The sequence below is a fragment of the Arachis stenosperma genome, chromosome 8 (assembly GCF_014773155.1).
Source record: "Arachis stenosperma cultivar V10309 chromosome 8, arast.V10309.gnm1.PFL2, whole genome shotgun sequence".
Classification (NCBI taxonomy): Eukaryota; Viridiplantae; Streptophyta; class Magnoliopsida; order Fabales; family Fabaceae; genus Arachis; species Arachis stenosperma.
In genome coordinates, this window is record NC_080384.1 from 54,730,267 (window position 1) to 54,744,116 (window position 13,850).

The 13,850-nt window shown below is 40.7% G+C and overlaps 2 protein-coding genes across 2 annotated transcripts; one reads left to right on the forward strand and one right to left on the reverse strand.

Moving 5' to 3' along the window:
• Positions 1-1,449: 1,449 nt before the first annotated feature.
• On the forward strand, positions 1,450-10,940 carry LOC130946248 (formin-like protein 20). The gene is made up of 17 exons (XM_057874918.1): positions 1,450-1,522; positions 2,622-3,325; positions 3,403-3,624; positions 3,704-7,887; positions 7,985-8,102; positions 8,197-8,268; positions 8,353-8,451; positions 8,613-8,654; positions 8,899-8,979; positions 9,071-9,121; positions 9,221-9,302; positions 9,399-9,493; positions 9,590-9,661; positions 9,772-9,888; positions 9,973-10,041; positions 10,121-10,187; positions 10,277-10,940. Exons 1-17 carry the CDS (start codon positions 1,450-1,452, stop codon positions 10,600-10,602), a joined length of 6,474 nt encoding a protein of 2,157 aa, XP_057730901.1. The 3' UTR covers positions 10,603-10,940.
• Positions 10,941-11,424: 484 nt separating this feature from the next.
• LOC130945193 (uncharacterized) lies at positions 11,425-12,725 on the reverse strand. The gene has a single exon (XM_057873907.1). The coding sequence runs from the start codon at positions 12,553-12,555 to the stop codon at positions 11,572-11,574; it is 984 nt and encodes a 327-aa protein (XP_057729890.1). The 5' UTR covers positions 12,556-12,725; the 3' UTR covers positions 11,425-11,571.
• Positions 12,726-13,850: the final 1,125 nt, after the last annotated feature.

The following is a 13,850-nucleotide window of genomic DNA, read 5'->3' on the forward strand; positions in this document are numbered from 1 at the left end:
ACCTATTGTTAGTCAATATTTTTTAATGATAATTATTAGTAAATACTATAATATAAATGAAAAAAAATATACATTAAGGACCTTAGGATTGAGAAGTCGAATATGTCTATTTTAATTTGTTATTGAACTTGGATTATGTCTTCTTCCCCATACTTCACACTATAATTGTAATTTGTGACTTTTACCAACTTCTATCCTATTATATAGGGATATAATTTGGTGATAAACCCATGATTAGATTATAGATACTCTTTATAGTTTCACCATGAAAGAAAGAAAGATTTATAGGCAATAATAAATATCAAGGTAGACGTCTGAAAAAGTCCAACATTTTAGTTATGTCTCCCTATCAGCAAACAAGGGCCACACGTTTTGTTGACTAAGTGATATGTCATCAATAAGATGCTTCATGCACAATGTGAAATTTAAAATCCCAACACTTATTTAAACAGACTAGTGAGTTAAATTATTATTTAACTTTTTTAATTATCAACTTTTTATTAAGATAATTACATGCGAATTTTTATTATATTAGATGTATTGTGAAATATTTGTTAACATTCTTTTGTATATATATGCAGTTTTAATTTCTTATGTACAACTTTTTTGCGAAATAAAAGTATAGTTAGAAATATGAGGTGTTGTTTCTATTCAATTTATGGTAAGGGAAGCTATATTAGGAAGAAATTATTAATTACCACGATAGCTAGTAATGTTGAGGAGGGTTAATTAGAAAATATAATGTCATGTGCAAGGGGTTGAGAATCATATGAATATATGGATAAAGTGATGGACATGTTTTGAAAGTGACGCGATGAATAAAGTGATTATTTGAATGGATGTGTTAGGTGTAAGTGATATTTACGATAATTATATAAGATAATTAAATATTTGATTGTATGACACGTGGAAGGAAGGAGCAGGTGAGGTGGTAGCTGGTATGCGCACCAGAAAACGGTTTCAGTTTGCATTGTGTTCCATGAATTCCTCTTTCACGTTTCCATGCATTTTTTTGCATGTTCTCGTCCTCAGCTCGTCCTCTTCGTCTTCGTCGTCGTTGAAAATCATACATTAGGTCACACTTTCTTCTTCTTCTTCTCTTCTTCTCACTCATATCATCATTATTCTCCTTTCTCACTACAACACTACCATTCTAATTAATTATTATTTATCATCTCTCACCATTTCCATTACCCTTTCATAACCCCCATTTGTTACTTACAAATGTATATATTTAAATTTCTCTAGAATTTGTTGGCAATAATTAATATAGTCACCTTCTTTTTGTACGGGTTGATTAATTTGCATCATCGATATTGAGAAATTGGACAAGATTGGGCGATTCATTTGGAAAACGAGTCGTATAGAATGCCAGAGTATTGATTTTGGATTAAGGGATTGGAATTTTGATCGGTTTGGATCCCAGAGGGGAAGAAACAGCGCCATCCCATGGCGCTGTTCAAAAAGTTCTTCTACCGGAAGCCGCCGGATCGACTCCTTGAGATCTCCGAGAGGGTCTTTGGTACGCATGCATTCCCATTCTTACATTTTTCCAATTTCTTATTACGATGCATTTCCTTCTGATACGTTACGCTTGTTCTTGGTTAATTTTGGAACAATGCATATGTATGTGAATTTATATACGCACATGGTAATATGGTAGTTATAGTTATTACAATGCAGAGTCTTATTGTTATAATGTGCTTCTAAGAATGGAATGGATTGGATTTTGTTGCATTCATTCCCTCTTCTGTTTGGGTCAGCTGGATATGGGGTTCTTCAGAGTGTGATAGATAGCATCTGGAATCGGATACTAATTAAGGGTTTAACTACTACTTTAGAGAACATATGATGATACATCAATTATTCATTGAATGATTCTTGCAGTCTTATAGTAGAGTTTGGAATGACAGTTTGCATGGTGGCTTTGTAGTTATAGATTTTGATAAAAGTCTTAAGGCTGTAATTTGCTGGATCTCGAGCATGATATTATTGGTTGTGGTTAAGCAATCCAACCCAATGAGAATTTATATGCTGGAATAGGGGATAGTCGTATATATCTTGAATAAATAGAATGGTTAGTCTATTTGTTACTGCATCTTGATATGAAATGTGTATTGTTCCTGTAACCACCATGTGCCAGCTTTATAACATTTATTTATGTGGTTTTGGAAGGCATTCTTTAAAGTGGAATATAGGTTAAAGACTTCAATGGAAATAAAATATTGAATGTGGATATTTGTTTCTTCTGGTCACCAACTACTTTGTTGCCATAATATGTTACCACTGAACCTTCTCTCTCTTTTTTTCTTTGTTTCTTCCCCATGGTGGTGATAATTCTGGAAGATATGCTTTAAAGTTAAGTCCATTACACATCAGCATGTTATCGAACTCAATTTATTTTTTCTTTGTGAGACTATTGTTCCTAGACAACTTATGCTCTAAGATAACTGCTTGAATTAAATTTTAGTAAACTAAAGAAGGTATTTGCCAGCTTGAATTAGTTTATCTGATATGCACTTAAGGTCTTTGGATTTTTAAGATTCTGGTTATAATGGAAATAGAACTCTTGTATTACATAGTGCAACATGTTACTTATATTTGTTATGTATTTTTTTCAGTATTTGACTGTTGCTTCTCGGCGGATGTGTTGGAAGAAGAAGCATACAGAGATTATATAGGGAATATAGTAGCACAGCTAAAAAATCAATACTATACAGATGCTTCAATCATGGTATTCAATTTCAGAGAACGGGAAACGCGGAGCCAGATGTCAGATGTGTTGGCACAATTTGAGATGTTGACGGTTATGGAGTACCCTCGGCAATATGCGGGTTGTCCGTTACTCCCTCTGGAGATTGTGCACCATTTCTTCCGATCAAGTGAAAGCTGGTTGTCTGTGGAGGGGCAGCAAAACGTGGTGTTATTGCATTGCGAAAGGGGGGGTTGGCTTGTCTTGGCGTTCATGCTAGCAGGTTTTCTTTTGTACAGGAAGCAGTATACAGGGGAGTTGAAGACTCTTGAAATGTTGTACAAGCAAGCATCTAGAGAAGTCTTGCGACTGTTTTCTCCTTTGAATCCCCAACCTTCTCAGTTGAGATATCTCCAGTATGTTTCCAGAAGACATTTGGGTTCTGAGTGGCCTCCACAAGAAACACCCTTGCTTTTGGATTATTTGATCCTCAGAAACCTTCCATTGTTTGATGGTGGAGAAGGTTGCAGGCCTATTGTTCGTGTCTATGGTCCAGACCCTACAAGACCTGACAATAGTAGCTCTCAAATTCTTTTCCTAACTCCAGGTTCCCTCGTTCAACACTACCCGCAGGTGATGTAAAATTATGTTATTCTTCAATTGATGATAATTAATTCGATGTCATGTCTTCTAAGAAATTTTAACCACAGGCAGAATGTACGCTCGTGAAAATTGATATCCATTGTCGTGTTCAAGGGGATATTGTTCTTGAATGCATACATTTGAGTGAAGATTTAGTTGGGGAGGAAATGATGTTTAGAATAATGTTTCATACTGCATTTGTTCGCTCAAACACATTGATCTTGAGTCGTGACGATATTGATGTTGTGTGGGATTCAAAGGAGCAGTTCCCCAAGGACTTTAAAGCAGAGGTAATTTTACCTTCTATTTATTGTTACTACTTTTATGTTATGTCATCGTCATTAAAACCACACTCTGTATTTGCATCAGGTGCTTTTCTTGGACGCTTATGCTCTTGTACATAATCTATCCCCAATCAACGTAAGCCGAGATGTAAATGACAGTGAGAGTGATTCACCGGATGAGTTTTATGAAGTGGAAGAGATCTTTATGAATGCAATTGATGCACTTGAAGGTAGAGGAGAATTTGGCTCTCCTATGATCCGTGATGATAGAAGTCATATAGACATTTGGAAAGATTCTTCAGATCCTCAAGCCTCTACTTCAGATGATGGGAGTCACCAACATATGGTCCGTGATGATAGAAGTCATCTAGATATTGATCCTCAAGCCTTTACTTCAGATGATGGGAGTCACCAACATATGGTCCATGATAATAGAAGTCATATAGACATTTGGAAAGATTCTTCAGATCCTCAAGCTTCTACTTCAAATGATGGGAGTCACCAACATATGGTCCGTGATGATAGAAATCATATAGATATTGATCCTCAAGCCTTTACTTCAGATGATGGGAGTCACCAACTTATGGTCCGTGATGATAGAAGTCATATAGACATTTGGAAAGATTCTTCAGATCCTCAAGCCTCTACTTCAGATGATGGGAGTCACCAACAGGAGGTTGAAAGGGTAGAATTCGATATTAATACAGTTAAAGACATTGTTGTTGCCTCTACTTCAGATGATGGGAGTCACCAACAGGAGGTTGAAAGGGTAGAATTCAGTATTAATACAGTTAAAGATATTGCTATTGATGATGTTAAATACAAGTTTCAAGAGATAGCAGATTTGGATCCTCATGAGATTAAAGATATTATTGTTGATGAGGTGGAGATTAAGTCGAATTCAATTGCAGACAAGATGGATTTGGAAGATGAGATAACAATTATAAACAAGAATTTTGATGAAAGGGAAGAAAAGCATGATCTTTCTATGTCACATTCTGATCATAAACTACATTCATCTACTGAAAAGAAGCATCATTCTCCCAAGTTAAAGATTAAACATCATGAACAACATAGTCACGAACAACATGGTGCTGAGACAAAACATCGCCACGAACAACATGGTGCCGAGGCAAAGCATAAACACGAACATAGTGTTGAGGCAAAGCATAACCACGAACAACATGGTGTTGAGGCAAAGCATCAGCACGAACAACAGGGTGTTGAGGGAAGACGACATCATCAGGAACATAATGAACATCATGGTCACGAGGGAAAGCATGCAAAGGCAAGTGTAGCAGCTAAGTGGATTCCAAGTAACAAGGGTTCTTACCAGGATTCAATGCATGTATATTATCCAGCGTCAAGCCCCCATTACGTACCAACGAGTCCTCGAGGAAGGTCTCATAGTATTTCCCATCTTTCTGAGTTGAAAAGTCCTAAAGCGAGGAGCACTTCAAAATCTTTAGAACATATAGAACTTGATACTACCTCTCCATCATCATCCTCACCTTCCACTCAAGAACCACACCTTAATTCAAATCCAATACTTCTGCCAGTACCTCCTCCACCCCCACCCCCACCCCCATCTAGTAGACTACCTACAACTCCTCCTCCTCCTCCCCCTCCGCCTCCACCTCCACCCCCACCCCCACCTCCATCTAGTAGACTACCTACGACTCCTCCTCCCCCTCGGCCTCCACCCCCACCCCCACCCCCACCCCCACCCCCACCTCCATCTAGTAGACTACCTACAACTCCTCCTCCTCCTCCCCCTCGGCCTCCACCCCCACCCCCTTCAATATCATCTTTTGACCATAGAGACCAGTTTGTTTATCCATCTGTATCTGTAGTTGGGGAATTATCAAATGTAGTCTCCCTTTCTAATTCACCACCACCATCATTAACACCACCACCCCCTCCACCTCCACCTCCACCACTACCACCACCACTTTTTTCAAAATATGGAGTTCCAACAATTCCTCCACCTTCCCCTCTCTATATTCCCTTTACACAAGAAGATCCTAGACATCTTCTCTTGCCGACCTCCACTACATCATTTCAAGTTCCACCACCACCACCTTTACCACCATCATCCTTGACTTTACCATCCTTCACTAATGTAGATAGTAATCCACCACCACCCTCTCTTTTACCTGAATGTCTACCAACACAACCTCCATCTCCCTTGATTACATGTCCACCACCGCCACCGCCACCACCACCGCCACGGCCTCTACCCCCACCCATTTCAAGTAAGGCTTCACCGCCACCACTACATTCTTCTCCATTAAATGAATTACTTGAAACACCACCACCACTATTTCCTTCATCAAGTGGAGCACCACCTATACCACAACCTCCTCCACCAACACCAGCACTTCCTTCATCAAGTGGAGAACCACCTGCTCCTCCATCAAATGCACCACTATCAACACCACCATCACTACTTGCTTCATCAAGTGGTGCACCACCTATACTACCACCAGCTCTTCCTCTATCACACGAAGCAGCAGCACCACCACCATCACTTCCTTCGTTAAGTGTAGCACTACAAATGCCACTACCTCGCCCTCCTCCACCAATTTATAGAAATCAACCTCCTCCACCTCCTCCAATGAATGAATCACCCTCTCCTCCACCCACTCCTCCGCCTACTCCTCCGCAACCTCCAATGCATGCTATATCCCCTCTGACAATGCATGCAGCACTATCTCCTCCCCCACCTTCTCCGCCACCTAGTGCTCCTCCCTCACCTCCAAAGCCTGCAGCACTACCTCCTCCTCCACCTTCCACGCATGCAGCACCATCACCTTCGTCAGCTCCGAATCATACAACACCACCTCCAATGCATTCAGCACCACCACCTCCGCCACCTCCTCCCCCACCCCCAATGCATTCGGCACCACCACCTCTGCCACCTCCAACGCATGCAGCATCACCTCCTCCCCCACCCTCAATGCATTCGGCACCACCACCACCACCTCCGCCACCTCCGATGCATGCAGCACCACCTCCTCCTCCGCCACCTCCGCCGTCTACAATGCATGCAGCGTCACCTCAGATGCATGGAGCAACACCTCCTCCACCACCTCCGCCGCCGCCGCCGCCGGTGCATGCCGCGCCATCTCGGGTAAATGCAGCACCACCTCCTCCTCCGCCACCTCCGCCGTCTACAATGCATGCGGCGTCACCTCAGATGCATGGAGTAACACCTCCTCCACCACCTCCGCCGCCGCCGGTGCATGCCGCGCCACCTCGGGTAAATGCAGCACCACCTCCTCCTCCGCCACCTCCGCCGTCTACAATGCATGCGGCGTCACCTCAGATGCATGGAGCAACACCTCCTCCACCACCTCCGCCTCCGCCGCCGGTGCATGCCGCTCCAGCACGGGTAAGTGCAGCACCACCTCCTCCTCCGCCACCTCCGCCGTCTACAATGCATGCGGCGTCACCTCAGATGCATGGAGCAACACCTCCTCCACCACCTCCGCCGGTGCATGCCGCGCCACCTCGGGTAAGTGCAGCACCACCTCCTCCTCCGCCACCTCCGCCGTCTACAATGCATGCGGCGTCACCTCAGATGCATGGAGCAACACCTCCTCCACCACCTCCGCCGCCGCCGCCGGTGCATGCCGCGCCACCTCGGGTAAATGCAGCACCACCTCCTCCGCCACCTCCTCCACTTCCAATGTCAGGAGCGCCACCACCTCCACCACTTCCAGAAGGCCGTGGCCCACCTCCGCCACCTCCAATGCCCAGAGCACCACCGCCACCTCCAATGCCCGGAGCGCCACCACCTCCACCACTTCCAGGAGTCCGCGGCCCACCTCCGCCACCTCCATTTCCCGGAGCACCACCGCCACCTCAGATGCCCGGAGCGCCACCTCCTCCACCTCGAATGCCCGGAGCGCCTCCACCTCCTCCAATGCCTGGAGCACCTCAGCCACCTCCACCTCCAGATGGAGGTCGAGGACCAGGCCCTCCTCCGCCTCCTCCTCCTGGAAGTCGAGGACCAGGCCCACCTCCGCCTCCTGCTCCTGGACGTGGTGGCCCAGGCCCACCTCCGCCTCCTGGTAGTCTTCCAGGTGGTGGACCTCCACCGCCTCCCATGGGAAGAGGTGGTGGAGCTGCTAGAGGGCGTGGGCTCACACGTACTACAGCGATGCCTCGACGATCCCCTTTTAAGCCTTTGCATTGGAGTAAAGTTAGCAGGGCAATGCAAGGGAGCTTATGGGAAGAATTGCAAAGAAGTGCGGAACTTCAAACGTAATCATTTGAATTTCCATTCTCTCTCTATATAATTTCAATTTCAATATCCTTTACTTAATAGTGTATTAACTGTTTGTTCTACATTCAATCTTAGTGCACAAGAGTTTGACGTTTCAGAGCTGGAGAAGCTTTTTTCTGCAAGTGCTCCAAAAGCTGCTGATAAATCTGCCAAATCCAAAGCTGCTGCACCCAAAACTGATAAAGTCCAGTTGGTATTCTCTTCTTCTATATATGAATACTCTCCAAATTCATTTTTCATGTTTGCTTTTCACTCATTCAATTCTGTATTTGTACTCTTCATTGAAGATCGATTTACGAAGGGCCTATAATACTGAAATTATGCTCACAAAGGTTAAGATGCCACTTCCTGACATGATGGTAATTAAGCTCATTCTTTTCATATAGGCTCCCTCCACTACATTTTTCGCTTTCTTTCCTAACAATTTTAATACATATTCTCAGGCAGCAGTGCTAGCCATGGATGAGACGGTGTTAGATGGTGATCAGGTGGAAAATCTCATCAAATTTTGTCCTACTAAAGAGGAGATGGAAACTTTGAAGGTGATGGCCTTATTAAAAATATATGCATAATTTCTTGGATCTTGCTTCTCTGGCATTTGATGTTCTTATTACTATCACATTGCCTATAAATAAGGCTTAGCTTTTGTAATTCCTTGGATTTTGTTTTCTAATTTTGGTTCATCTTGATTATGCTTATTTAGGGATACACTGGTGACCCGGAGGCTTTAGGAAAATGTGAACAGGTGTGTTAATAAGTTCTTTCAACCAATGTATCATTATATATAGAGTAATCGTGAAAAGAAAATTGTTCATTGTGAGGGGAACATATATTGAACTTATAAGAGGTTCCTCTGTTAATTGATAAGCTAATTGATTCAAGTGTTTGTGTCTTCAAAAATTGACTTATAAAAAAGGCTATTTTGGCATTTGTTAGTTCAAGCTAAGGACCAGCCTGTGTAATATTTTCATGTTCTTGTTATGCTTCAGTATTTTATGGAGCTGATGAAAGTGCCAAGAGTGGAGGCAAAATTAAGAGTGTTCTCTTTCAAGATTCAGTTTGGGACTCAGGTTTGCTGACTCTCAAGGTGTTTTGTCTGAATTTGTTTTCAATTTGGTTTTTCTTGTTTCACTTCACTTTATTTTTTTCCACTTGATGCAGGCTGAAGACTTCAAGAGGAGTTTAAACACTGTGAACTCTGCCTGTGATGAGGTACTTGATAATTTGCTTACAAAATTAATAAAAGTTTTATTATTATTTATTTATTTTTCTTGTATTTTTGTGGACTGGTACATTTTGCTTTCATAATAGGTCCGAAATTCAGTTAAACTGAAGGAGATTATGAAGAAAATTCTTTATTTGGGTAACACATTGAATGAAGGCACTGCAAGGGGTATGTTCTTTTAACTATCTTCTAGAACCAATTTCAATCATGATCACAAATTGAACTGATAGTAGGTGTAAAAATATTTGTACTTGCATGGTACAGGAGCTGCAGTTGGGTTCAAGTTGGATAGTCTCTTAAAGCTTACTGACACTCGGGCTACTACGGGTAAAATGACACTCATGCATTATCTTTGCAAGGTATAAGTTCCATTTGCAATGCATAATCTAAAGGATTTTGTCAGAGTACAATAAAGGATGAATCATCTACCAAAAAATGCTTATTTAAAACTGCAGGTCCTGGCTGAAAAGTCTCCATCACTCCTTGATTTTCACCTTGACCTAGTTAACCTGGAAGCAGCCACTAAGGTGATGATTTGTTTTTGGCTCTTGTATCCACATCATGGATAATGCAATTGCAACACACACACATATATATAAATATATATATATATTGATTAGGATACCAAATTTTGCAGATACAATTGAAGATGTTAGCAGAAGAAATGCAGGCACTCATCAAGGGATTAGAAAAGCTTAAACAGGAGCTTGCTGCATCTGAAACTGATGGCCCCGTGTCTGATGTTTTCCGTAAGGTGTTTAGCCTTTTATGTCACTGTTTGTCTTTCATTGTATCATATCATATATAATAAAATTGATGACAAAGAATTCTTTTTCAGACACTTAAAGAATTCCTTTCTATAGCGGAGTCGGAGGTGGAATCTGTAACAAACCTATATTCTTCAGCGGTAATCTGGTTAAACCATCATTACTGGTAGAATAATGCATAGGACGTGTATAAAGATTTTGTAATTTGTGTGTGGACAGGGTAGAAATGCAGATGCACTTGCACTATATTTTGGTGAGGATCCAGCTCGCTGTCCATTTGAGCAAGGTAATAATGCTTACTCTTGTTCTTGTATCAATGACAGGACTTGGTTTGCCTTGGCTTAATGTATGTATTTCATTGTTGATTGATTACAGTTACTGCTACTCTCTTGAATTTTACAAGACTGTTCCGAAAATCACATGATGAAAATGTCAAACAAGCGGAGGCAGATAAGAAGAAAGCGGAGAAAGAGGCTGAAATGGAGAGGGAGAAGGCTAAAGCCGGGACGCCAAGAAAGGGAGACGGCCAGACACCGAGGAAGTTTGATAGAGACATGGATGGCCAGACGCCAAGGAAGTCTGACATGGATGGCCAGACACCGAGGAAGTTTGACATGGATGGCGAGACACCGAGGAAGTTCGATAGAGAGATAGATGCGGAGACACCAAGAAAGGGTGACAAAGAGATGGAAGAAAGCTGAGAAAGCAAAGGAGAAGAAAGTATCCTCCCTTTTCCAAGATGGACAAGTCTATTTGGCCTCTTAAGGCTGGCGAAATAGCTAGCCACTTTGAGAGCTTCTGAGATGATTCTCTGATGGCATGTTGTTGAATCAGAATTCCATTGATCATCATCATCTATGGCTCCACACTCTGGTGATCAGCGCGGGTTCTTCAGATGCTAATGAATATGATGGACGGATGTAAGAAGAAGAAATCGGCTTCCGCGTTCATCTTTCCTGCACCAGAGCCTCATGCCTTGGGATTGTGAAGCACCAAAGTCCATCTCATCAGTGGTACCATGAAACCTTGTACAAAGTTGTAAACCCCCCCCCCCCCCCCCCCCCCCCACTACTTTAGGATCCAATTCTTTCTAATGTAACATAGAAATTAGAGATTTTGGTAGGCTATACTTAAGATCATGTTGTATAGGTGTCAGATTAAGAAACAGAATTAGAAAATCAGGTCTCTGTACTGTAACTGTAATATAAGTGAAAAGCAGGCCAAAGTTATAGATGTTAGTAAAGTGTAATAGGTACCCTGGACTCTCAACGGATTTTAACAGTGAAAAATTCAGACAGATTAGTGTTGTATCTATCCAATTATACTAGTTTACTCTTCAGAATTGTTTGCCTGATTGTATGAGTTTATAAAGGCTTTTTTCCAATTGTTTGATGTCACCTTATTACACTAAATAATAGTAGTATAATCCCCTAAATATCTTCTACAACATCCTCTTAAATACTAAATAAAGTAATTAAGAATGTTATTTAGGAGGATGTATTATCAAAATGAAAGGAAATAAATAAATAAATAAACAGAAGGCTTCATATATTATTCACACTGTAAAAGATCCAATGTACAATGATAATAAATTGATGGAATAAAAAGAATTCCTTCTTCCCTCTCTGAATATCTGAAAATTCCAACAAAAAAACATGCTATCTTGTTACTCAAGGTAGCTCGTCAAAATTCTTGTTCCCCAAGTAACCTGTGAATTCAGCAGTCAACAGATTCTGGTCTTCTTGATCAACCAATGATGCTGCTATCTTGCAGCTTTTGTAGAAAATGCAGCTCACAATTGTATCAAGTATGATGAAAATAGAGTACAAATAAGCGATGAGAATGCCCTCTAAAGCAATCCAAGGCCACAGCTTCCCACCAATCTCATAATTTCTTACAATCCTTATTTGGAACAATGCTTCAATGGCGGCCAGCCCGGCATTCGCAGGCAGAGCCAAGAACAGAGCCATTGATGTCCTTCCCCTTAGAAGAACACATGCTTTCAGAATCGCCATGTATCCACCTTTTCCCTCCATGCCAGAGAGTGTGAGTGCCATGTTGCATATCACAAGCGCATTGGCAAGTATCACCGAGAAGAGAATGGCCCCCGCCGCCGACAGGAGAGTCGAGCAGCTCCGGGAGGAGGAGTAGCCGAGGCCTTCCGTGACGGCGAAGGCCAGGAAAAGAAGGCAAAAGGAAGTTGCATTTGCTGAGAGGATAAAGAAAGAATTGTGAAAATAAGTGTGTAAAAGTGGCTTGTAATGTGAGAATATACAAGTAAAGGATGGTGGAATTGTTATGATTGGTTTTTGGTTATTGCTAAGTGCTTGAATTACTGATGCTTTTGCAATGAGGAGAAAAGTGAGTGTGAATGGAAGGGTGAAGATTGAGGAAGTGATTGTTTGAGAGACTTTGAGGTTGAGAATTGAGAAGAACTGTGATGATGATGGAAACCCTGCAGCAGAGAATAGAGCCTTGAGATGATTGAATACATGAAGCATGATTGATGAGGAAGAAGCACAAGAAAAAGAAGAAGAAATGAGTATTGAGGCTGAGAATGGAATGGCTAGAAATGCTGCTGTTGAAGTGAAATAGTGATAGTTTTGAAGGAATGTGTAGATTGATCTTCTCAGAATCTTGCTTGAGACTTCCATTGTAAAGAATGTGATGAATTATGCATAAAATGAATGAAGACTCTTTTTAAGGCTCAACACAAGAAAAGAAAAGAGTTTGAAGGAATGGAAGTATTTTTTACCTTAGAGAATGTTTTGTTATTCAAAAGGGCACATGGAGAACACCCTTTATCCTTGGCAATTAGTGATTTGGTGTGACACCCTCTTTTGATTACTTAAAATGCACATTTCTTAGTAGCTTTATTATTGCTATATTGCCTACAAAATATTTAAATCATTCAGTTATGGACCCATTAGCCTTGAAATTTAAGAGTCTTTTATGGCTTTAATAAAGGTTCAGTTCAAATATCAGAAAATAAAACAGAATTTACTTTGCGTTTTCGTATAGCATATACAGAATGATTCGTGACATTTCTCTTTTTGGATACTTTTCACGTGGGGGTAAACAAATTGAACGTAGCTTGTAAGATATAATAGCCAAATAGTACTATTCTTTATAGTATAATAATATGATATGATATATCATATGGTTTGAATTACGTACCTTCAACTTCTGTCAACAATTATTAGAAAAGGGACCCCAACATAATATGAATACAACACCATTTTAACATTAAATCACATGCTTATCAGTCATTAAAATGGATATAGTTTTTGGTAGGGCATTATGCTACATTATATAACAATTATATATCCAGCGAACCTTCATAATATTCTTCTCTTAATCATGCTTTTCTATTCAAATTTTAAAACAATTAAAAAACAAATAAAGGGCAATTTTAAGAAACTCGAAATTATAATTTATCAAATTCTGGGGTCTAATCTGAGTTGGAGGCATTGTGGCCAATGAAAATTTTCCGGTGTGCGTATCTTTCAGTTGGTGAGCTATATGTTCTTTGACCCGGTAAGTTAGTTAGAGGGTTTCCCATTAATTAGTGATAAGGCCTTATCTTAATTTGATTTGATTTGGTTTAGGTTTAGGATTATAAATAATATATATTAATATTACAAATGGCAATATTTTATAGTTAGAGAATTGTTGGTATTTTAGCTTCCACTTGTTTTCCTTGTTGAGATGTCAACACATTCCGTGACATTCCAACTGAACTTTAATTGTGATTAGGTAATTGGATACAAAATAACAATCATGCAAAATTTGAAACATTAGAGGGTTTAGAGAAAAAAGAAAACAAAAACGTAAGAAGACAAAAAGTAAGAAGCTTAGGAGCATGATCAAAATACAACAACTATATATATACATAATGCATGTGTGAAGTGTCGGTTCCTTTTCTTTACTATTTCATATTTAAGCTTAA

Bases quoted from the DNA above. Each gene is read 5' to 3' on its own strand.
- LOC130946248 (XM_057874918.1), top strand. From the start codon at position 1,450: ATGGCGCTGTTCAAAAAGTTCTTCTACCGGAAGCCGCCGGATCGACTC. The intron at 8,103-8,196 runs GTATTCTCTTCT...TCTTCATTGAAG, and splicing joins AAACTGATAAAGTCCAGTTG to ATCGATTTACGAAGGGCCTA. The intron at 8,269-8,352 runs GTAATTAAGCTC...ACATATTCTCAG, and splicing joins TGCCACTTCCTGACATGATG to GCAGCAGTGCTAGCCATGGA.
- LOC130945193 (XM_057873907.1), bottom strand. From the start codon at position 12,555: ATGGAAGTCTCAAGCAAGATTCTGAGAAGATCAATCTACACATTCCTT.